The sequence below is a fragment of the Podarcis gaigeae genome (genome assembly GCF_964106915.1).
Source record: "Podarcis gaigeae genome assembly, chromosome: 1".
In the NCBI taxonomy this organism is placed as follows: domain Eukaryota; kingdom Metazoa; phylum Chordata; class Lepidosauria; order Squamata; family Lacertidae; genus Podarcis; species Podarcis gaigeae.
This window is the reverse complement of record NC_139678.1, coordinates 93,314,131-93,336,411: the sequence shown is the minus strand read 5'-3', so window position 1 is coordinate 93,336,411 and position 22,281 is coordinate 93,314,131. Positions and strand designations below refer to the sequence as shown.

Below are 22,281 nucleotides of genomic sequence, written 5' to 3'. Positions count from 1 at the left end.
GTAGCTAAGCTCAGCAAAAGCTCTCCTTACCTAAACAATCTTATTGGAAGATCTCATAAGTTGGACTGCTGTGTTATCTGAATGTGAATAAATTCTAAATTCTGTGAGCAGAACTAGTTGTAGCATAATATATTGCGATTGGCACAAACCGTGTTTCCAAATAATTGGGATTTTCATTTTCATAAGGAATACAGTAATAGGAAAGGGATGGAGAAAGGTGAAGAGCTGGAGTACTGGCCAGCTTTATGTTCTGCACGTATAGTGATATATTTATGTTCCTCTGAAACCTTGGAGCTTGTCAGGGAAGCCTCATGCCAAGAAGGCCACTCCCTCAGCATCTATGTGAGTAGCCCCCTTGTTGTCTTGATTGGCCAACAAAGGCTGGACTGTAGACAGGAACAAAAACATCTGCTTAGTAGTGGGGAAATTGTTACCTGAGCCTCTCCAAACCCCTCCTCCAGAGGAGCTGCCATTGAAGAATCCCTTAATTTTAGCCCCTTTCTTAACTAACCATCTTCAGTAGGCTCTCCTTGCAGAGATTTTGGCTCTTGAAGCGGACTAGGGCTTTCTTGGGACTTTCACATCAGAGAAGGAGAAAAGTTAGCTTGCTGTTTCTAGAAAACTTCAGAACAACACAGCACCTGATACTTGAATTGTATCCTCTGAAAGCAATAGGTTTTTGGGGGGTGGGAGGGAGAAGACACTGCGGCTGGATTTGAACTTCTGACAGAAGAAGGAAGAAGTTTTGTTCAGGCGTAGTGAACTATGTGATCCCTGTCAAGGGCACTTGAGTGCCTAGGCCTGATCCTTCAGAATCTATCCATTGTTCTACTGTCTCTCTCCTTCTGTAGATTTAAATGTAAAACAACAAAGCCAAGAATTAGAAATTCAGAAAATGCCAGCGTCCTTCTACTCCAGACTCTGTGACCGTTGGGTTTCCCTTGTTGGTGTGAGTTACTCTATAATATTTCAAACCTTTCTTTAGGATAATAAGCAAGTGGCAACTAACATTACTTACAGATCCATAGGGATGCTTCAAGCTTCACAGAAAAGGCTACATATATATGATGCAAGAGAGTATGTTTGAATACAAAGTTTTAATCAGTATAAGTGTTGAGTTGGAAACCTAGGAAACAAGAAGTAGCCAAAAAGGTAATGCAATCTGGAGTGAGATGCCAGGACACTATGAGATGCTTCAAATCAGGGAACTACAAAATGAACCAGCCAATTAGAGTATAGCATCACCAGGAACCTGTCCACAATTGGGTAAGATGGAACCCAGTGGAGTTAAGATTTTAAAGCTGTTGTTTTTCAGTATGGATAAAACCTACCTTGTGAACAGTGATTTAGGGGACTTTAAAAGGTGAGTATACAGATGTGGTGTATCAGCAACTATTAGCCTTGATGGTTACATGGAATTACCAGATTCAGAAGCAGTATGCATATGAGATGCCCTACTTCTGGGCTTTCCAGAAGCACCTGGCGGGTCACATGATTGGAAACACGATGCTGGGCTACATGGACGCTTGGTCTGATTTAGTAGAACTCTTGTGTTCTCCTGCCTGTCACTCAAACTAAATGGAGCTAAATTTTCAGCTGCTTTTCCCATTTGGATCACCATGTGCTCTTTGAAAATTCTAATTTAGACTAATCACATGCTCAGTCTGGCATTTGGAGAATGTGGGTCATGTAATTTGCTTCATTCTCAAAATGCGTCTTGTTTCCCATGCCACTGAAGACTAAATGAGAGGTTATCCCCCACCTCTGCTAAGTACCAGAATGGGTTTTGTGGCAGGTCCTGAAAAGTTGTAAAAAGTAGGGTGAGACTTGGAAGAATTATTCTAAGCAATTTGCTCTCCTTCAGATTGCCTAGCTATGTTTGATTTTAAAATAAAGTAAACATTCTGGGGGGAAATGGCAGCGCTAGTTACTGTACCCCAGAGTAATCCTACATTTTCCATTTTCCAACAGGCAGTAGGATCACTTGCAATTATGTTTGTTATTCAGTGGATCTACACTCTTGTTAATTTGGGATTAGCAGTTATTCTATATTTCTACATTGGTCAAGTGAGTCCAGGGCTACCACCTGGTAAGTATTTTCACTTAGATCAGTCTCAGTTTTCATTATGTTTTAGTTGCATGAAAATGTCCCATCTTCTCATTGATGTTAACACTTTTTTATTTACTTGCTTATTTTTGTAGCTTAGACTATCAAAAGTTGTTGGGGTGGAGGAGGAGGATGATAAGAGCATAATCAATCCAATTGTAGCAGAAGAAATGTTAGGCAGATAAAAATGCAGTTACACTTTCCATCCCTTTATTGATGTAACCGTAATCTTCCAATGCAACCCATTCTCTTGCACTACTTCTGAAAGACCCTGAGACTTGAACATTGGGAGGTCTCAGTGGAGATGAATTTCGTAATGATGGGAGGAGAGGAGGTGTCACTGAGAACGTTTCTCCATTGCTCTCTTCCTCTCTGAACCTGGCAGTGTCTGTCTGACACGGAGGCCCTGAGCTTAACTGCGGATTACATGTATGGTTTTGTTGCAAGTCATAAAATAAGATTCTTTGAATCTGGGATGAGGAATCTGTGAATCTCCAGATGTTGACTACAAGCTTCTGTCATTCCTGACACTTAGCTTGGTCTGACGAGAGACTGGGTGCAGCAACATCTAGGGAGCCCCGCAGGCTGCCCATTTAAATAGCTTGGCTGCATTTAGAATGATCAGGCTCGACTAGTTAATACCTTTTGCAAAATATTTTAATTTATTCTGTTGCACCTTCGTGAAATAAATTAGGTGGAGTTATTGCCTTACAGGAATGTTGTTTTTAAGATGAAAATATAAGTGGGTCATATCCATTCATAACCTCCCATCCACCCGTCTAGATAAATCCTCCTGAGAAAAATGCTTCAAAGATTGGAATCTGAATAAGAACCTCATTAAATACCAGAATTTCTGACTACAAAGCGGAAGCCCCTTTGATTTATGAAGTAAAACATGTTAAATATTCAATAAATGTAATCTGAGGAAATACTCTTTAAGCTAAAAGAGTATTAAAAGAGTCTGTGCATGTCAGGTGTTTAGGGGTTTTGTGTGTGTCTGATTTAGAATGTAGTACTCGATGGCACTAAAATAGCAAGTACCATAGTCTATCGTAGTGGTTCCCAGGCTTTAATTCAATTTCACTGACTATGTCTTAAGATGTAGCTCCCTGATTCTTTTTAGGGATAGTTTTGTTCTTACAAAATACAGCCACAGAGGAAGCAATTTGAGAGGAAGCAATTTGAGGTGAACTGCAGGGGCAGTTCTTATCTTTTCACCTCAAGTCACTGCGGGGATGGCCTACTCAAACCTGTAGAACGTTGACATGTGTTTTACTCTGGTTTTTTAAACTTATGGTTGATTAATTATTTTTGAATGCTTAAAATTGCTGTTTTAACTGCCTTTTTAATTTCATTGATAAATTCTTTTTGTAAACCAGTTTGAGGGTTGTTTGTTTGTTTTACAATAAAGCAGTACATAAATTTTATTAAATAAATAAACAAACAGCACCACCCAATATTGCCCACACTGTGCAGATTTTACCTGCATGGTTGCCTGCATGTTTTCTTGATGGGTAAAATGCAGCTTGTGGGAGTTTTTTTGGTAGAAAAGGGTTCAAGATCACCTTCTTCCCTCCACAACAGCCCCCCTCCCTCTTTCAAATCGTAGTCTCAATGACTCCATTTTGTAAAAAGCAAATCCACCCCCCCCCCCCAAAAAAAGAACCACAGAGCTGCATGTCAGAACATAAGGAGAGTCCTGCTGGGTGGGTGCCCTCAACCATAGGAGATATAAACCTCTTACCAAAACACCAAGGAGAGCAAGGTTGAGGATGTAGTGCCATCTAAACAAACCTGGGTCAAGCACAGTGAATCACTTCAGGCCAAAAATGTGGTCCAGAGTTAGGCTACAGTCCAGGGTCAATACTAGTCTGGACAAAGTCTAGCTAGGTTTGTGAACAAGGGGCCAGCAATTTGAAGGCTCAAGAGGGAGACCTTATATACTCTGCCCCCCTAGATCTCATCGTTCAGGGATTCCTTATTCATAAGATCCTGACTCTGCGTCCAAAGACACATGCCATCACTTTCCAGGCCTGGACCTTTATGCATGTATGTATGTATGTATGACAGTCCTTCACCCGAGGATTACAGGGCAGTTTACAATATAAAAGCGCAAGAATACATAATATAGTGAGGAATGAAAGCAATACCCCCTCCCGCAATTTAAACGGCCATAGTTTGTTTAATTAGCCGAAGGCAGGGTGAAAGAGGAATGTTTTTGCCTGATGGCTAAAGATAGGTAACAAAGGTGCCAGGTGAGACTCCCTGGGGAGAATATTCCACAAGCAGGGAGCCACTGCAGAAAAGGCCCATTCTCGGGTTGCCACCCTTCAGACCTCTCATGGGGGAGCCACATAAAGGAGGGCCTCAGATAAAGATTGAAGGCTCCATGTCAATTCATATGGGGAGAGGCACTCCTTGAGCTATTGCAGTCCTGGGGCATTTAAGGCTTTATAGGTCGAAACCAGCACTTTGAATTGTCCTGGAAACTAAATGGCAATCTATGCTCAAACTGTCTTGCCCTCAGGTGTTATTTACAGCCTGCAGTCACTGATTCAGTGACTATCGCAAAGCCTCAATTTGAGGAGAAATATGAAAAACACATTCCCACCATTATTAAACCTTTAAACTTTGGGCCAGCTTGGATTAGTAAGGATCAATGCAGAGTTTTAGATTATGTGTCAAGTTATTAAGAGCAGTTTATCAATAGTGCAACTTATTTTGTCTTTTTTTTCTACAGGTGTAGCAGCCAACTTCAGCTTTTTCCAATGGATAAAACAACTTTTACTTAATGCCTGCAGGTTGGTGTTAACTAGGAAAAGAGATGTTTCATATCCTTAATTAATTTGAGATTAAGAGTGCAGTCCTATCCATGAGTAAAAATTAAGTCCCATCGAGTTCGGTGACACTTAATCCTAGGTATAGGATTGCAACCTAAGTTATTTAGATCTCAGATATATTACAAAATACCACAAGACATATTTCTCATAAGCCATTCAGCATAGCTAATTAAGTAGAGGCCAAGTCATTCTTTCTGCCCTGCTTATAATGAATCTTGGCTCTCCTACAACCCACCTGCTAAATCTAAATGGAACCATGCCAACTATAATCTCACTTTTAGTAGATTCTGAGGGAGCAAGACTTTTGCTACACTTCCTAAGGTAGGGTTAACTGCACCACCTCCATTTTATCTTTTACACTGCAGAGATGCATAACGTAACAACTTATACCCCACTTATTTTTCAAAATGTCCAGTTACATCCCCCAGAGCCACTGAAACATTAACAAACTTGAATGAACAGAGGTGCACTTGAAGTGCACTTAAGTGCACTGTACGGTGCATTCTTGAAATGCATCAGCAGGTAATACAATTACTTTATTGATTCTGCTTCACATGTTGTAAACACTAGCTGTGTACTTACCAGATGACATATAGAGCAAAGAAGCAAAGTCTCTTACCTATTGCCACCTGTCCTGGTAAATACAATATTAATTTTAAATAAATTTGAATGAAGAGCAACTCCATTGTGCCCACAAGGAACCAATGAGGGGGAAGGAGGAAGACCTTAAGATTAGTAGCGAAATATGGGAGAATATTCTGGTTGGTCATCGAGGTCTCCACAATAATCCATATTATATTATGGATTATATATTATGATTGTTATTATGGGATGTATTTTTGTGTTTTTTGTATTGTCAATTATCCTGTGATCTTTGGATGAAGGGTGGTATAGAAATATAATAATAATAATAATAATAATAATAATAATAATAATAATAGTCATCAACAGCTACACTTTGTTGGATTTAGAGCTGTATGCACTCTTTTATGGATATGTGTGTGTGAATAGCTATAGTATTAGTTTTATAAGTACTTGCACTACCATTAACTTTGCCATATTAAGAGTAGAATTACATATCACACACAGCATCATTCTGTGATCATTGTACATAACTTTTTTTCTACGAAATGCAGCCACTCAGGCTATAGTGGGGGTTTTTTGTGGGTGGGGAACTTTTTAACCATTTCCCTCCAAGTCATTCTCTTTTAAGAAATCACCCTGACCAAACCACTCATTTACAGAATTCTGAACTTCCCTGGCTGTTTTGAGTTAGCTTCTCTGGCAGGGGTACCGAATGACTCCCAACCAGATAGCATGGTCAATGGTCATGGATGATGGAAACTATAGTTAAAGAACATCTGGGGATGTGGGTACCATATTGGCTACTCTTCTCTATAGGTCCTTCTCTATGGTCATTTGCTGCTTTACGCTTTCCCAGACTCTCCAAGTGTTCCTTCTTTTGTTGTATTTGCTATTGCTGCTTCACATGTTGTAAACACTAGCTGTGTACTTACCAGATGACATATAGAGCAAAGAAGCAAAGTCTCTTACCTATTGCCACCTGTCCTGGTAAATACAATATTAATTTTAAATAAATTTACAAACCAATGAAATAGTAAGAATCAAACTAACTGAGGGAAACCTTCAATTAGGGTTTAAAAAAACAAATGAACACAAGTTTAGGATGCTAGAAATATGTTCTTACATTCTCTAACCCTGAAAAACGCAGTTTCAGCTTCCTTCAGTTTTTGTCAAAGAATTATTGCAGTTGCTTTATATCCACAACATAACGTGAAATTGCCATCCATCAGAAACCATGTCTCTTGAAATACAGAAGAGCATCATAGATGATTAACACATATCTTACCTTTCTTTGCTTGCCATTTTCCACATCCCTTATATTTCTTCCTATAGGAGTCCTTGTTTATCTTTTCATTTTCACTACTTTGCATAAGTTCCTCTGTCAGCAAGTACTTCTACTAGATACAAAGGAGGACAGCAATCTTAATAACTTTTAGTAATTTTGTAGAAGCGGGCATTTCAGCAGGTGCAACATTATACACCCTTCCTAAATATCTGAACCTGCCAACTCCCACATCTCTACAGTTGTTACAGGAGCCCCTTTCCATTTGATCAACCTATATCCCATGCTGCTCTGTGCTGTATATCTGGAACAACCTTCCTTTCTAGTGTGTTTTTCCCCCAGATGATCAATTTATAATGCAACAAATATAAAGTTTCTCATTTGTTGATAAGCATCTTGATATCTTCTCTTAAGGAAGTTCTTCTGTTTGGGGACTTAGCATTCAAATTGCAACGTGCTGTTAGGAAAATGCAGTTCTTATGCAGTTAGAAGAATATAGCAATTTGAAGTGCTGTCTGGAAAGTGGTAGCAAGAGTACCATCGGATGTGGTCCAGAATTTCATTGAGGATGAATAACATAACTCCCCTCCCCACAACATGCCTTTACCATATTCTTTACCACTTGCAAAGAGATGTCTTTCATGGGATTAGATGTTAATTAGACTCAAAGCAAAGTGTGCATCTGACCCTTGTCAATGTTAGTTTCTTAGCAGCTAGTTTTCACTTTGAGAAAATTGCTAGCATTTTTGTGAGTTCAAGGTGTAATCACTCTGTGGCCACAACTGGTGGCATGGAAACTCCCATAATGTGTGCCTCTTGCAGTAAGAACATGCTACAAGTATTTTTAGGGGCTGTATTTACTCATTCCCTCTATATGGCAAAACTGCCCTAGTTGGAAGCATTTTTACACATTTTAGTAATTCAAAAGGCCCTAATGACATTAAGGGTTTAAATGCTACTGCACTTCCTACAACAGTTTAAGAAGGATGCTTCTGCAAATTAGATGTGAATACAGTTGAGATTGGTCTTTAGTACATTTAAATTCACATTCAGAATATAAAAGTATAATTTTAAAAGGCATTGAATAAGTGTTTAGTAGTCTTTTATGATTTTACTGAAAAACAACAGAAGTGCAGGATGAATTCTCTGGGCCTTTTCATTCTTTGAATTGTTGCATCCTAACTGGAAAGCACTAAAAGGAAATGAGCAGGCATTATTTTACATGAACTGGTCTTCAGCCATAAGGTATAGATTTAATTGGACCAAACATTAGTGCAGTTTTATATGCCTGGAGCATTTGAAGCAACTGGGAAATACCGTAACCGGAGAGACGCAAGTGTATGTATTAAGGGGGGAAACCTTCACTGACCGTTTAAAAATAAAACTTACATAAGGAAAGAGTCTATGATGAATTTTGGCCAAACCCTCAAGTCATAAGGAAAAGTTTGCATTCTTTCTTCAAGTGCCGTGTCTTTGTGCATAGCAGAGTGGATTCCTTTTCTCTTTCTCTTTTTTCTATTTTTGTTTACACAGTTCAAGAGTGCAGCTGCAGATGTATTGGAAAACAATGGGGCATCTGAAGGTTCTGCGTTCCTTTTGTTTTTCAGGGGAAAGCCATCCCCGGAGGAGCGATTTGTTGTGACACCGTCCCTTGCAACAGTTGGCATGGAGACCACTCAGCTCACAGAAGAGAATACAGATTTTGCCTCCCGGGACCGCTACCACCATTCCTCTCTTATCACCAGAGAAGAGTTTGTTAATCGGTTCCAATGAGAAAGCAACATGCCCATTCAATCTGCCAGCCAATTAAAAACACTGGCCACAGACACACCACTTGATTAAAAGGCTTTCCCTTTTAGAACCAATTTTAATGAATACTGAAACTTCCAATTAAAGGAGGGAGTCCGGGGGGGGGGGGAGTTTTAAAGCCTTGGCTTCCAAACTCTGTTCTGTTCTCTTCTATCCCCCCCAAAAAAAAGAGTTTTGCAGCTTTTCCAGAACATTGGGGGTGTTAGTGTGCGATAACTCCACAGTTCATAATTTTTCTTTAAAAAATACAGCTTTATAAAGTTCTCTGGTTTTGTTGTAGATTGTTTATATGACACGCTTAATTCTAATATGTCCATATCTTAGCATGTAATTCAGAAAACCATAGGTACAGGATACCAGAAGAATGAAAAAGGGAAGCAACAGTAGTCTTCGGTATAGGTAGACTCAGCAGGTGAGTTGCTAGACAACTGAGCTTTGGACACACAGTTTTGTCAATCTTTAGCTGCCCAGAAAGAACCAATGCTAAATCTAGATGTAGTGCCCCTTATCCATGTAGTTAGTGTGAAACAGACAGCCCCATATCAGACGCGTTCCATGCAGCAACTGAGAATTAAAAAAAAAATGTAAACCATCAAAGCTTAAAATGAGTATTGCATGTTGTGATCGGGCACAGAAATTAACGCAGAATTAACAATAAGCTGCATGCAGACAAGTGAGCAGGCTGGCAGGAGTGCTCTCTAACCTCTCTCTGGATCAAGCAGGCTGCCTGAGGAAGGAAGCCCCCCCATCTCCACATTCTGCATAGAAGTGCAGTGGGCTGTTAGAGGAGGGATGGAGCTCCATTTCTGCCAGCTACTAGAACATTGTTGCTGTACTTTTGTATGCACATTTACAAGGCTGACTTAGAAACCCTCTTGACAATTTTTTTTAACATGGCTGAGTGCTTCTGACCCTTAAGTCTCTACCCCACCCCCAGCTACTGTGACTATCTACCGTTTTTATCTACTGTTTTAATGATACCTGGTGGTTGTGTGGAAGACAGGTCATCAAGAGGAATCATGTGTTACATGGACTCAGACTGGAGCAGTACCAGAATTCGGTATCATGGTGCTTAGGGTGGACAACATGAAACATGCCCCCGCCGCCAAACCAACCTCTTATTTTATGATGTGAAAAATTAACAGCAGTTGTAATAAAACGTTAAACAGCAAGTATATTTCCAGGTCTGAATTAATTGACTCAGTTAGTGGGTACCCATGGATTATTTTCAGGAGCTCTAAGCTTGTTGCTGACTCTGGAACTGGGAGAATTGATCTGGAAGCAGCAGTAAGTGCAGAATGCTGCAGCATGAGTGCTGACAGGAACATGACCCTATAAGCATGTAGCTCCCCTCAGAAATCTGCGCTGGTTGTCTGTTTGCCACTGGGCCACGTTCTAGGTGTTAGTATATAAACATATGACCACTAGTTGGGTTGCCTCACACAGTATACACCTATTTGACCACTTTGATCTGTAGAACTGGCATTGTTGGCAGCTGCCACGTAATACAGTGGTACCTCGGGTTACATACGCTTCAAGTTACATACGCTTCAGGTTACAGACTCTGCTAACCCAGAAATAGTACCTCGGGTTAAGAACTTTGCTTCAGGATGAGAACAGAAATCGTGCTCCGGAGGCGCGGCAGCAGGAGGCCCCATTAGCTAAAGTGGTGCTTCAGGTTAAGAACAGTTTCAGGTTAAGAATGGACGTCCAGAACGAATTAAGTACTTAACCCGAGGTACCACTGTACTTCTAAAAGCATTTTTTGTTTAAGCAAGCCTATCAAGACACAAAGATGATCACATGTTTTAACCTTTTTAGCTGCTGTTGATTTTAATCTTATGAATATTTATAATACCTGTTTTTAGCAACAATTTTTAATGTTTAGTTTTATATTGTTGTAAACCACCTGGAGGGTGGTTTGTTGGTTTGTTTACAATCAAATGGTATATAAATTATGTTAAATAAAATGAATAGAGAAAAAACACAGGAATTTGCCTTATACCACATCTCACTATTGACTAATTCTTGCACAATATTGTCTGTAGTGACTGGCAGCTGCTCCACGGGATTTTGGGATGGAGCTTTTCACAGCGCTACTTGCATATTCCAGGGATTGAACTTGGAAGCGTTTGCTATCTTCCCCCCCACCCCCACACAATAGCAATAGCACCTCATTTTATTAGCTCACTTTATTTGCATTCCCACTTTGCTTCTAATGGAAGAAAAGCCAGTCTTGCCAGCTGATTCAAAAATATTCTACACAAACTTCTGTAATTCCACCCCTGCCCAATAATTCGGCTTCTGCTTTTACTTGCTTTTTACTTTTCACTTGCTTAAATAATCGCTCTCACATGCAAGATAATAAGATACTGTGTCTAATTAATTCAGTTGCCAATTTTATCATTATTCCATATTTGGAGTCTTCACTGGAGAACTATTAAACTTGTTTGATGCTTGTCAGCTGCGAATGTGTGTGAGTGGTGTGTTTTGATTTAAACTTAATCTTCCACAAATTGCAAAGAACAAATAAGTGACATGTTTGAATGAAATATATACTTCCCCTCCCTTAGATCTTAGGGCAGTTCATTGTTTCTTTTTCAGAATGTGTTCTATGCAGAAGCAAAATGTTGATGGCAGAAGGGAGGAATGGTGATTTTGCTACCATATTTCATGCTACAGTTATTCAGCTGAGATGAATGGTACGTTGCAGAATTTTGTGCTTAAGATATTTGTGTTATCCTGCTTGCAAGAAATGATTGCATCAAATATAGAGCAGTGGTGTTGTTTTCTTAATCATGTGGACCTTTTCCAAGATAGTGATATGCCTTTCATAATGCCCAAACCAGTGTGGTGGAGCCAGTTGTTAAGGTTTTGAATTAGGACCTGGGAAATCTGGATTCAAATCCCTGCTCAGAAAGGAAGGCTGGGTGATCTTGCACTAGCCACTCTTTCTCAAACTAACCTACCTCACAAAATTGTTGAGAGGATAAACTTGGAGTTCCTTGACCATTTTCAGTGGTATAGGATGACAAATGTTTAAGAAGTTACAATGATAAAAAGCTATTTGAATTCCTGCTCTTTAAATCTGCTTCATTCTTCTCTCTTGTTCGTTTCTCTTCAAGGATATACATACATATTTCTCTGAAATTATTGCTTTCATTGGCTGTGTGTTTGGCACATTGAAGTCTTATATGCTCCTGTGCCAATAAACCTCAAAAATACCTATTTACTTATCTCCTGAAAACTCTACATGCAGTTCAATTGATTGATTGTATGCCAATTCATCCATGCAGTTTCTTCCTTTCAATCATTATCTGGTTTGTCCTCTTGGAAAGAGTTCAAGTTCTTGTTGCAGGTGGGTGATTTTAGGTGGGGATGCAGGTTGCAAGGGTAAAATGACAACATGGCAGGCAGAATGTAAAAAGGTTAGGGGCGAGTCTTGGAAAATGATTCCATATTTTGAGAAGCCATGTATTAAAGTAGGCTGCTAACCTTAAATAAAAGAAACTTTGTGGTGTTACGATGCCTGGCAGTGATGACCATGCAAAATAAAAGATGGGAATAAACTAGAATTGTTTTCCAGTGATTGTAGTATTATTCAAGCATCTAGGGCAGCACAGATGATAATAATATGAGCCTGTTTCAGTTCCACCTTGGCAATGAATTATTTAGAGTAAAGATGAGGGAGAAAATAGATTTAATTCTCATGAATGGGGAACCTATCTCATTCCCAAAACAACATGCAAACTGAAACATACCTATCCTCCAAAATTTTGTTTTAAAATCCTCCAACCACAAATAATGTGTACAGTGGTACCTCAGGATACATATGCTTCAGGTTACACACTTTGCTAACCCAAAAATAGTGCTTCAGGTTAAGAACTTTGCTTCAGGATGAGAACAGAAATCGTGCTCCGGTGGCAGCAGGAGGCCCCATTAGCTAAAGTGGTGCTTCAGGTTAAGAACAGTTTCAGGTTAAGAACGGACCTCCAGAATGAATTAAGTACTTAACCTGAGATACCACTGTACATAAATACATATACTAGGGGAAAGTGTGCACAACATGCAAAAATGCAATATTGTGCAAAACCACATATAAAAATGTGTGTACCGTATTAGGAGAAATATCTCCTAAACTACTGATAATTCTTCATGAGAACTTTTATAAAAAGAAATCTAAACTGATGTGGAAATGTGGGAAACTGGATTTGCCAATCCATAAATTAGGGGGCCATAGGCAGCTGGGTGTTCTCTCAGCCTCATGTTTCCATTTGCAATGAAAAGATTTTAATGCCAAGCCATCGTAAGTTGATGTAAGGATCACTGAGATAACGGCTGTGAAGCTCTCCAAGCACTATACAAGTGCCAAGAATTATTTTATTGCTGTGAGCTCTATAAGGTAAAGTAATTCTGGAGCAACAGTAGTAGTGCTATAAAGATATCACTGCTTACCTTGTATTGGTTTCCAATACAAAACTGTAAATTTAGATGCAACACCTAAAGCTTTTTTCAAGCGACTTTGTGTTTTTTGCCATGCATCTTGCTTAGTAGCATGACCAACTACTACAAAGAAACATAAGAAAGCTAAATCTCTTAGCTTGGGTATGGAGGATGATAGTTATGGTGTCTTCACAATGGAATCTCACTGCATTGGGCGGGATAGTAGAATGCCATGGAGAGTCAGTCCATTGGCTCATGAGGATTGTCTACCTGGAGATGGCAGGGATTGAACCTGGGACCCTCCTGCATGCAAAGCAGTAAACTAAACTAAACTATAAGGACTTCCCCTAATGTAACCTCCACCACCTCTTTCTCCTCCCAAGCTGGCAAGAGTCCTGCTCTCTCTCCCCTCCCCTCAATGTTGTAAATGTGAGATAGAAAACAGAATGGAACAATTGTGAAATAAAAGTCTGGGATAAAAGAAGACAGGCAATAAATAATTACCAGCAGAAGTAAGTTTTATTTATTGCTGGAATGAATGAGGAGTATAAATTTGATGAAAAGCAGATCAATAGTTTGAAGTTTTTTAAAAAATATATATACGCATGTTGTAAGGTCACTTTAATCATTTATGTAGTGCCATAATTTGTAATGCAATGTGTTTTTAGCTTACAGGATAAAGATTTTGGATGGAATCCTAGACAGCTACAGCACCTGTCTGGGGCAGGGATGTACTTACTCAGCCAGAACTGCTTGGGGAAGTTTACTGCAGCCAGTCACTTGGCTGAAGGAGCTGACAAAATGCTTTTCCATGGCTATCTAGAATTGTGCCGTCTGTGTCTTTACGCATGTGTCTTGCATTTATGGTTGATTTATAAAAATAAATCGAATGCAGGTTTTACATTCGACAGTGAAAAAAACAGCTTCATTGCCATGCTGGAGAGCACCTGAAAATGCTTATCACCATGTGAACTTCTGACAGGTCCTCTTTCCACATATCAGGGTCCTTACCTGCCCAGACCCTGCCCTTTGCAATCCACATTGCCTAGGTGCCACAAATTGGTCAATCCCTGCGTCTTGCATGAACTAAGGAACACCCAACACCCCCCCAACAACAAACAGCTTTCCTGACTGCTACTGGAAACCCCTCTCCATGCAAGACTCGTGTATGTGTGTGAAGGGTCAGGGGAAATTCCCCGGGTCAGCATTACACCCCACTGATTGCCTGGGCAGATTCTGTGATGGGGCTTCTGTCCAGCAGGAAACTTCCTGTCCTAAGTTAAAATTTCCTGTTTTCAGGCTTTTGCTGGGTGGGGGGGCGAGATATCCAGGGTCTTGGGCCTGTTGTGCTCCTTTACACCAGCTTTCTAGGTGATGTGGAAGTTCCCTAATGATTTTGATAATCCGGAAACCCCGCCTGTCGTCCCCCCCCCCCCGAAAAAAAGTTTGGTCTACGGATGCCCTCTGTCCTTTGGAATCTCCGGCTAGGACCATGGCTGTGGAGAGAACCACCCGAGCCGCCTGCAAGGGTGGGGGAGATGAAGGCGGGCGGCGCGCTGGGGGCGGAGGACGGAGGGAGGGAGGGGAGCAGCATCGCCCGGTGATGTCAGCTTCCAGGAGGAGCCTTGCCCTTGTGTGCTTTTACTTTCAGGCTTCGTGCACTTCGCATGCGGCTGTGAGCCACTCGGCTGGGGCTGCTCTCTTCTCCCTCCCAGATCAGCCGCGCCTCCACGATGAAATCCCTTGATCCAGCGGCTTCGCCACGGACCCGGGGAACTCCGAGAGTAGAGGCGGCTCCTTTCCTTTGCTCGGGCTCCCTTTCCCTCCCCGCCCACTGAGCATGGTGCTTACAGCAATTATTATTATTAATTATTATTATTATTATTATTCACCACCGGGCATGTGAAGCCCCGAGCATCATGCCAGCAACGTGCACTTTTCTGATCCATCAATTCTGCCTCCTCCTACTCGTGGGGCTGCATCTCTTTGTGGGATCTTTCCCCCTCGCCTCCCCGTCCTCCTCCTCCCCTTCCTCCTTCTCTTCCTCCACCACCGATCGCTCCCGTTTCGCCACGACGGGGCCGCGGGGATCTACCCCTCCCCAGGAGGACTCCTCTTTTTCGGCGGCTTCCTTGCTGCTTCCCAAGGCGAAGGAGAGCCCGGAGCCTTCCGTGGCATCTGTCGGCGCTGGAGACCTGGGTGAGTAAGAGAGCGAGAAGCGGGGAGAGGGAAGCTCGTGGGGGGGGGGGGTGTCCGCCCGCCCGCCCACCGCCACAGCTGCTGCTGCTCCGGGGGGGCTTAGCTTCATCCGGCACATTTCATCCCGCCTTGGACGGGGGTGGTGGTGCGGGGAGGATTCCTGCAGACGGATTAGAAGGAACATGCCAGCCGGCCGATTTCTGCGCCTCTGCCACCCCCTCAGCATCACCACCACCAGTTTTCCCTTTAGCAAAAAAAGGAGCTCTAGTCCGGTGATCATTCCCACCCATGTCCCAGCAGGGGACATGGTCTACGCGTCAAAGGAAAGCCACTTCTGTCGGACAGCACCGAGTTGTTGTTTTTGAAACAATAACAATAAAAATAACTTCTGTTATTCGCCGTCTCTTCTCTCCCCACCCCCCTCAACCTCCCACTCTTAGGACTTTATAGGGATCCGGCTTTGGGGGATGTTCAAGCGGGGCGCAAAGGGAGAAAGGTTTCTTAAGCGCCACTTGCAAGCTGCTCTGCTCCTCGCTTGGGTCGGGCTGGTGGCCCCATATCATTGGCAGAAGGGCTTGGGACACTTGGCTATGGGAGAAGGCGTTGGGAGTCCGGCTACTGGATGAACGGCATGGTGGATTGTCCTGTCAAAACTTGACTGGGTTTAATTTGCAGATCTAACGAGGCTATTTTGTGTGAGAGAAGCTGCCCCGTTCACAATTAATTAACATCTAAAGATCAAAATAAATATTATTATTACTACCAGTAGTAACATATTATACCTCTAGTTAGGACATCTGTTGCAATAAGTAATGATAAATAACAGGCTTTCCAGAAAACAAGCTGCTGGAAGTCATGGAACAATGAAAAGAATAAGAAAAAAATATATTTGGGCTTGATAGGTGAGTGGTATATAGAAACAGTCGGCTATTTTAAGCACACTGTACAGAAGTCTGTAGGTAAAATAAGTTTGCAGAGTTCTGAAGAATTCCCCACAGAGTAACTTGATTGCCTAAGATGCAATCCTATACATATCTAGGAGTAAGTCCTGTTGAACTTGGTGGAATGACCTTCAATCCAAGCAAAGATGCATAGCATGGCACTGTAAATGTACCTTATCTCATTGAACAAAGGTTCTCTGCCTGCCCCCATTACAACCAGTGTTTCTCCAGTTGAATGAATGGAGGCTTGTGCAGGGAGCAGAGTTTGGTTAAATATTTTACTTTTAAATTACATTGAGCCAGTTATAAACTGTTTGGACACTTGTGTTCATGATTTTATGTCATTTCCTAATATTAAATTGATCAAAGTCTTTTCAAGAAGGATTAAAAAAAACCACAAGAGGATGATCATGATGAAAATTAATGTTATTGTTGTTGATTATGATAATTGTCACAAAGCAACTGAAAATGAATGCAAATAATGCAAAATAAACAAAAGTAGAAAATGCAGGTAAATGTTAATTTGATTTCCTGCTATTTCTATAACTCTATAATACTGTAGAAGAGAGCAAACAGGAGCCTGGCTCAAGAAAAGAGCAATGAAAAACTGAATAGTTAGAAACACACACAGACTTTTACATATTTATTCAGTAGTAAGCCCCATTGAGTTCATGGGGCCTTACTCCCAGGTACATTTGAATCTCTGGATTCAGGGTCCCATCTTGTCTGGATTCAGGATCCTATCACTTACCTGGAAGAAAGCCCTATTGAACTCATTTATAGGATTGCACAGTCATACAAATTAGACTCTTCTGAGAAGTATGTATTGCAAGAGTGGCATGAAATACAGTAGATTCTACTTTTCTTTCCCAAGTTTGTGACTATCAAAGCATGATTAGCATGTATTTAAGGGATAAGCAATCTCAAGTCATATATAATTCAGGATTTGAATTATAAGGGGGGTGGCTTTACCTTTTCTGCCGGTCCCCTTTGCTAAAATTGGAGGGAGACAAGAGGCTGGGACTCACGGATGTCATAAAGGATCTCCCATCATTTGAACACTGGTGCAGACGGCATGCAGCAGAGGCGTCCCCTCTTTGCAACTCTTTCCTCTCCCAGCCATACAGGGATTCTGAAACCCAGAAAGAGGTAGTGGCACTTGAAGAAGGAATGAAAAGAGCAGGCATCCCCTGGCTGAATCAGTTGGAGTGTGGGAATACTGTGATACCTAGAAACCTTGGCCACTGTGAATGCATAGAACTGCATCTCATCTGAAAAGGACTAGAAAGGTTTGGGCTGCAGTCTGAACCATAATTAGTAGGAAGTCAGCAATGTTGAACAAGATGGGAGTTCCTTCCAAGTGAATACACATAGGGTTGTGTTGTATAACATAAGGTTTTCCCAGCTGGTGTGTCTCATCATCTGCTAAGGTGATGCAGAAAGTCTGGCTCTAGGGCGTGTTAATTATTGGAGATGCTGCAATTTCCTTTCTATAGTACCGCAGTTATTTCTGCCAGCATCATACAGATGGCATCATAAAGATGCAGGGGCAAGAGTTGTGATTTGACTCTGGTGAGGATACGCTGCAGATCTGCGGCATTCGGTTTACTTTCTATGCTCTGGAGATTAAGGTGGTAAGGGGCCGGGGAGAGGAAAAACCTTTGGAGGAGAGGGAGAGGTTAGTAGATACCTACAGTGCTTTGCCAACTCCAGGTGTACTTCAGAACCTTATGCTAAAGCAGAGGTCTTCTATGCACAATGCACAAATCCAAAGGCAAGTTAGTTTTGACTAGGGTTCACATGGCGTAATTTCTGTTTACCAGAGGCTGGAAACAATTCACTCCAGTACATAATCCTTTCTGCTAAAGCGAACTACCTTTTCATCTGTTGCATGGGCCTTTCTTCATGTAGCATGGAACTTCCATTTGATTCTTCAAGGCTTGATCTGGCCAGGGATCCACAAACCTGTTTTAACATACAGACTGCCCTGGCGGGACTTGGGCAAATGAATGTGGTAAAATCAACCCCTGTAAAGACGCACTCCAGTGCTGTTATATAATACTGAGATACTCTTTGTTTGACTAGTATTTGTTGTAGTCACCCTTCAATAGGCCTTTGAGGTCTAGAGTTGGGCCGGAATAAATTTGTTTCAGGTGTTTAAAGCCAATGAAACAAATTTAAACAAGTATTTAAAGCTGTAACAATGAAAGGAAATGATGGCGGTATTTCTTGATACAGTATTTATGTCGTGATACCAGGGATAGACCAAACAGTTGGATGGATGGATGGTTTATTACTGTACATTTAGCTCACACCCTTCCTCCTAAAGAGGTCCCTGGTGGCAAATACATTTGTGATAAAACAATACTATTTAAAAGCTAATTTTAAACATATTTTTAAAAAAGTATCAAAAATCATTAAAAACAATTAATAGCATCTAAAAGCATTTGAGCATTTTTATATAAAAAAAGATGCCGTCAAATAACATGTATTATTTTTTAAAAATTGTGCATATAAGCAAATAAATATGTGTAGTGTCCACAATCAGAATAAAAAAATTTACAGGTAGCTTTGTTGGCCCATAAGAAAAATTCCAAAATCCATATTCTTGCTTTGTTTACCATTTAACCTGATGAAGCATTCAGGAGAACTCTGAAACTTGCATACTATTTTGTGACATTTTAGTTGGTCTTATACAGATGTGGCCCCAATATGCATTTTGGAAACAGAACAGAGGTACTTAAGTTCAAGCCCATTTAAATCAATAAGGTTAACTGCAACTATTCATGTACTGGATTGTGTACAGCAAGGATAAAAGACAAAAGTCATTTAAAGATATGATAATGGTTACGAAGCAGGTCAGGGGTGCCTGCTCCGAAATGAAATGTGTAGGTATTGACTCCTGCAGAGCTGAGGGGAGGACTCTGAGAAGCTTCCCCTCTTGCCTCTGTTCTCAAAAAAAAGTCCACTTGAATATTTGTCCATGGTCGAATTATTGTCATTTATAGACTGAAAAAGCACCCTCCCCCCCAAATAAAGAATCATGGAAATGGTAGTTTACGCCTTACAGAAGTACCTTTTCCAGCACCAAACAACAAACAGTTCCCAAGTTTCTTTGGGAGGAAGTTACAGGCTTTTATGGGGACGCGGGTGGTGATGTGGGTTAAACCACAGAGCCTAGGACTTGCCGATCTGAAGGTCGGCGGTTCGAATACCCACGATGGGGTGAGCTCCCATTGCTCAGTCCCTGCTCCTGCCAACCTAGCAGTTCGAAAGCACGTCCAAAGTGCAAGTAGATAAATAGGTACCGCAACAGTGGGAAGGTAAACGGCATTTCCGTGTGCTGCTCTGGTTCGCCAGAAGCAGCTTAGTCATGCTGGCCACATGACCCAAAAGCTGTATGCCGGCTTCCTCGGCCAATAAAGCAAGATGAGCACCACAACCCCAGAGTCGGTCACGACTGGACCTAATGGTCAGGGGTCCCTTTACCTTTACCTTTTACAGGCTTTAAATAGTGTATGTGCAGGCTTACTAGATGCTGTCCAAGCCACTAGGCGGTGACTTACTATAAGCAGCATTGCTCATTATTGGAGACAGGATGCTGGGCTAGATGGTCTTGCCCTCATTGTGCCACTTTTTCAGTACTCAACTGTAAACAATGTAAAAAAAGAAAATGACATTTACATTAAAAGGAAGGAACGATTGTCTGGTAGATAAGAAACAGGGCAGGGATTCAAAAAACCTTGGTTCAGTCTTAGACCTCCCTTTGTGACTTTAGGAAACGCAGTAGATTGGCGCTGTATCTCAGTTCCTATTTGGTTATGATGGATTATTAAGAATTTCCTATCTTACACGGGGTATCGTGAGGACAGCCAGCGACAGCAGTCGGAGGAAAGTGGCTAGCTCAGATGGTTATGAAAAACAAATGTTTGTCTGGGACCCTCCACCTTTTTCTGTGCCTTTGAGATTCAAAAATGAATAAATGAGTGCGGTTGATTTATTCGTTTCTAACATTTATATCCGGTCTCATTGTTAAGCAAGGGCATTTTGGGCCGTCTGTTAGGGCATTTTGGAATGTAACCATGTTTTCAACATACGGGTGGGCAGACATTTTGCTGTTCTTCCTGAAATGCCCGCAAACCCTATCATTTGTTGATAAACTGCATTTCCCCTAACACTTGTATATACAGTATCTTGGGTATTATATGACTAGAAGCAGAAAGCTCTCAAGCAAATAGGACCTGGGAAACCAGGGTTCAAACACCCACTTGGCCATGAAGTTCACTGGGAAACCTTGGACCAGTCACTACCTCTCATAGGGTTGTTGGGATTAAATGAGAAGGGGGTAGAGCAGTGTGTGCCACCTTGAGTTCCTTGGAGAAAAAGGAGGGATATAAATGCAATAAACAAATAAACAAAACAAAGGATTACTCATTATCACAACAGTGGTCACATATGGCCCATTGAATCATTTTTGGATTACAGCTGTGATTGCCTTGGCATTCTTCTTCCTCTCTATGCGCTGGGCTTGGTTCTGTGGACAAATGTCTTACTAGAATAACTCAACAAATAGACTTCCCACGCTCCTGCGGAAAGGGTCCCACCAAAATACACCAGGCAAGGTATTATTTCAATGTTACCTGTTATTTTTCAGCACCGTTTTTAGGTTTGCCCCTCTTTTGTTTTATCACAAGCGTTCAGTCTTGTGCTCTAGAAAGATACAAAAACTACCGACTTTGCTCTGTCTGCATGTGGAAGCGCAGACTTGCTGTATCTGATACATATCGTATGGCATGCAAGGACGGGGGGAAGGTGGCGAAGAAGAGAGGGGGAGAGATGACAGTGCTCTTTTCTTTTTTTTTACCCCACAATAAGTTTATAATCAGGTAGCTTCAGGAAAGACTAGGAGACCAGAGAGTGTGAGGAAATACCTTATTCATACAAAATATGGAAATTAGAGCAGCAAATTATTAATGGGTTTCCTTTAAATGGGGCTGGGGAATCTCAGGCCTCCGGGCTTCTCTCTGTGACCCTCGAAACTCTTGCCAGGTGACCATGTTCCTGCCTAGGCCACACTCCTCACTTGGCCACCGTTGAGGGCTTTTGTCAGACTATAAAATGCCCTTGAGTGTCTCTTGCTTTCTGAAATGGAAAGGGGTGTTTTGTGTGTGTTTATAGAAATTAATTTTTGTGTGCGAGGGGTGTAGCTACTGTATCCATTGCCCCTCTCACTTTTCCTTTTGGCCTCCCACACAACTGACACATGGGAGGTTGCTCATGAGGGAATGTAGCCCTCAGGCTAAAAAGTTCCCCCATTCCTGCTTTAAAGCTAGGTATAGGGATGCAGAGGCACATCTATGACATAGTGAACTTTGTGTGAAGAAGATGCAGGCACATATTTTAAATGCTGCGATGCTAAACCACCGTGTCCTCCTGCTTCACCCCGCGGCATGGCTAGCCAGCCTATGCTTTTTTTTGACCGCTCAGAACATTCCCATCCACCCTTCAGGCTGAAATCATAATTAGAGTCCACGGACAAGGAGAAAAACTTTCCCACCCAAAAGGGAAATGAGAGGCTGTGTTGCTGAGGCAGCCAGCCCAAGTAATAATATAATCTTAGAAGAATGCAGTTCCCTCGAGTAAAGGAAGTTCTAAAAACTTCAACATGCGGAGCCATTAAAATAGCTGTTGCTTGTTTGGCTGTAACTTTGTCTGCGGATCCAGGCTTCTGAAATGCGGGGTGAGGGGAGCTCAGAGTGAAGCACTGGGGGGGGGGGAGTATTTTCTTTTGTGTGTATAAATGACACACATGGCCCTTGAGATGAGAGTGGTCTCCTCAGGTGGCGTAGGCATCTTTAATATCCCAACATCTGCTCTCATTGAAACTGAGCTTCAAAGACCCAGCAACATCCATTTTGAGGCAAATAATTCTCGCTCTTCTTTTTTCTGGGCCAGTGGCTATGGCGCCTCAGCGGGCCAAAAGGAGCAAGGAGGGCAGCAAGATTAGATGGGAACAGCACTAACATGAAGGAGACAACATACATACACACCATACACTGAAGCACCTAACTTTCC

The 22,281-nt window shown here is 41.6% G+C and overlaps 2 protein-coding genes across 7 annotated transcripts in view; both read left to right on the top strand.

Moving 5' to 3' along the window:
- SLC12A8 (solute carrier family 12 member 8) overlaps positions 1 to 9,795 on the top strand; it is a 68,040-nt gene extending 58,245 nt beyond the window's left edge. For 4 of the 5 annotated variants that reach the window (XM_083739226.1, XM_083739227.1, XM_083739228.1 and 1 more), the window contains 4 exons: positions 852 to 949; positions 1,972 to 2,089; positions 4,848 to 4,908; positions 8,422 to 9,795. In XM_083739226.1, coding sequence (XP_083595352.1) covers positions 852 to 949; positions 1,972 to 2,089; positions 4,848 to 4,908; positions 8,422 to 8,587 — 443 coding nt within the window. In that variant the 3' untranslated portion in view covers positions 8,588 to 9,795. The remainder of the gene's footprint in view (positions 1 to 851; positions 950 to 1,971; positions 2,090 to 4,847; positions 4,909 to 8,421) is intronic. The other variant, XR_014564282.1, reaches the window with a different exon arrangement.
- Positions 9,796 to 11,232: 1,437 nt separating this feature from the next.
- The window catches only part of HEG1 (heart development protein with EGF like domains 1), a 61,793-nt gene continuing 50,744 nt past the window's right edge, over positions 11,233 to 22,281 (top strand). Inside the window, exons 1-2 of one of the 2 annotated variants that reach the window (XM_083731861.1) lie at positions 11,233 to 11,325; positions 14,718 to 15,265. In XM_083731861.1, coding sequence (XP_083587987.1) covers positions 14,986 to 15,265 — 280 coding nt within the window. In that variant the 5' untranslated portion in view covers positions 11,233 to 11,325; positions 14,718 to 14,985. Of the gene's footprint in view, positions 11,326 to 14,644; positions 15,266 to 22,281 lie in introns of those variants that run through there. The other variant, XM_083731862.1, reaches the window with a different exon arrangement.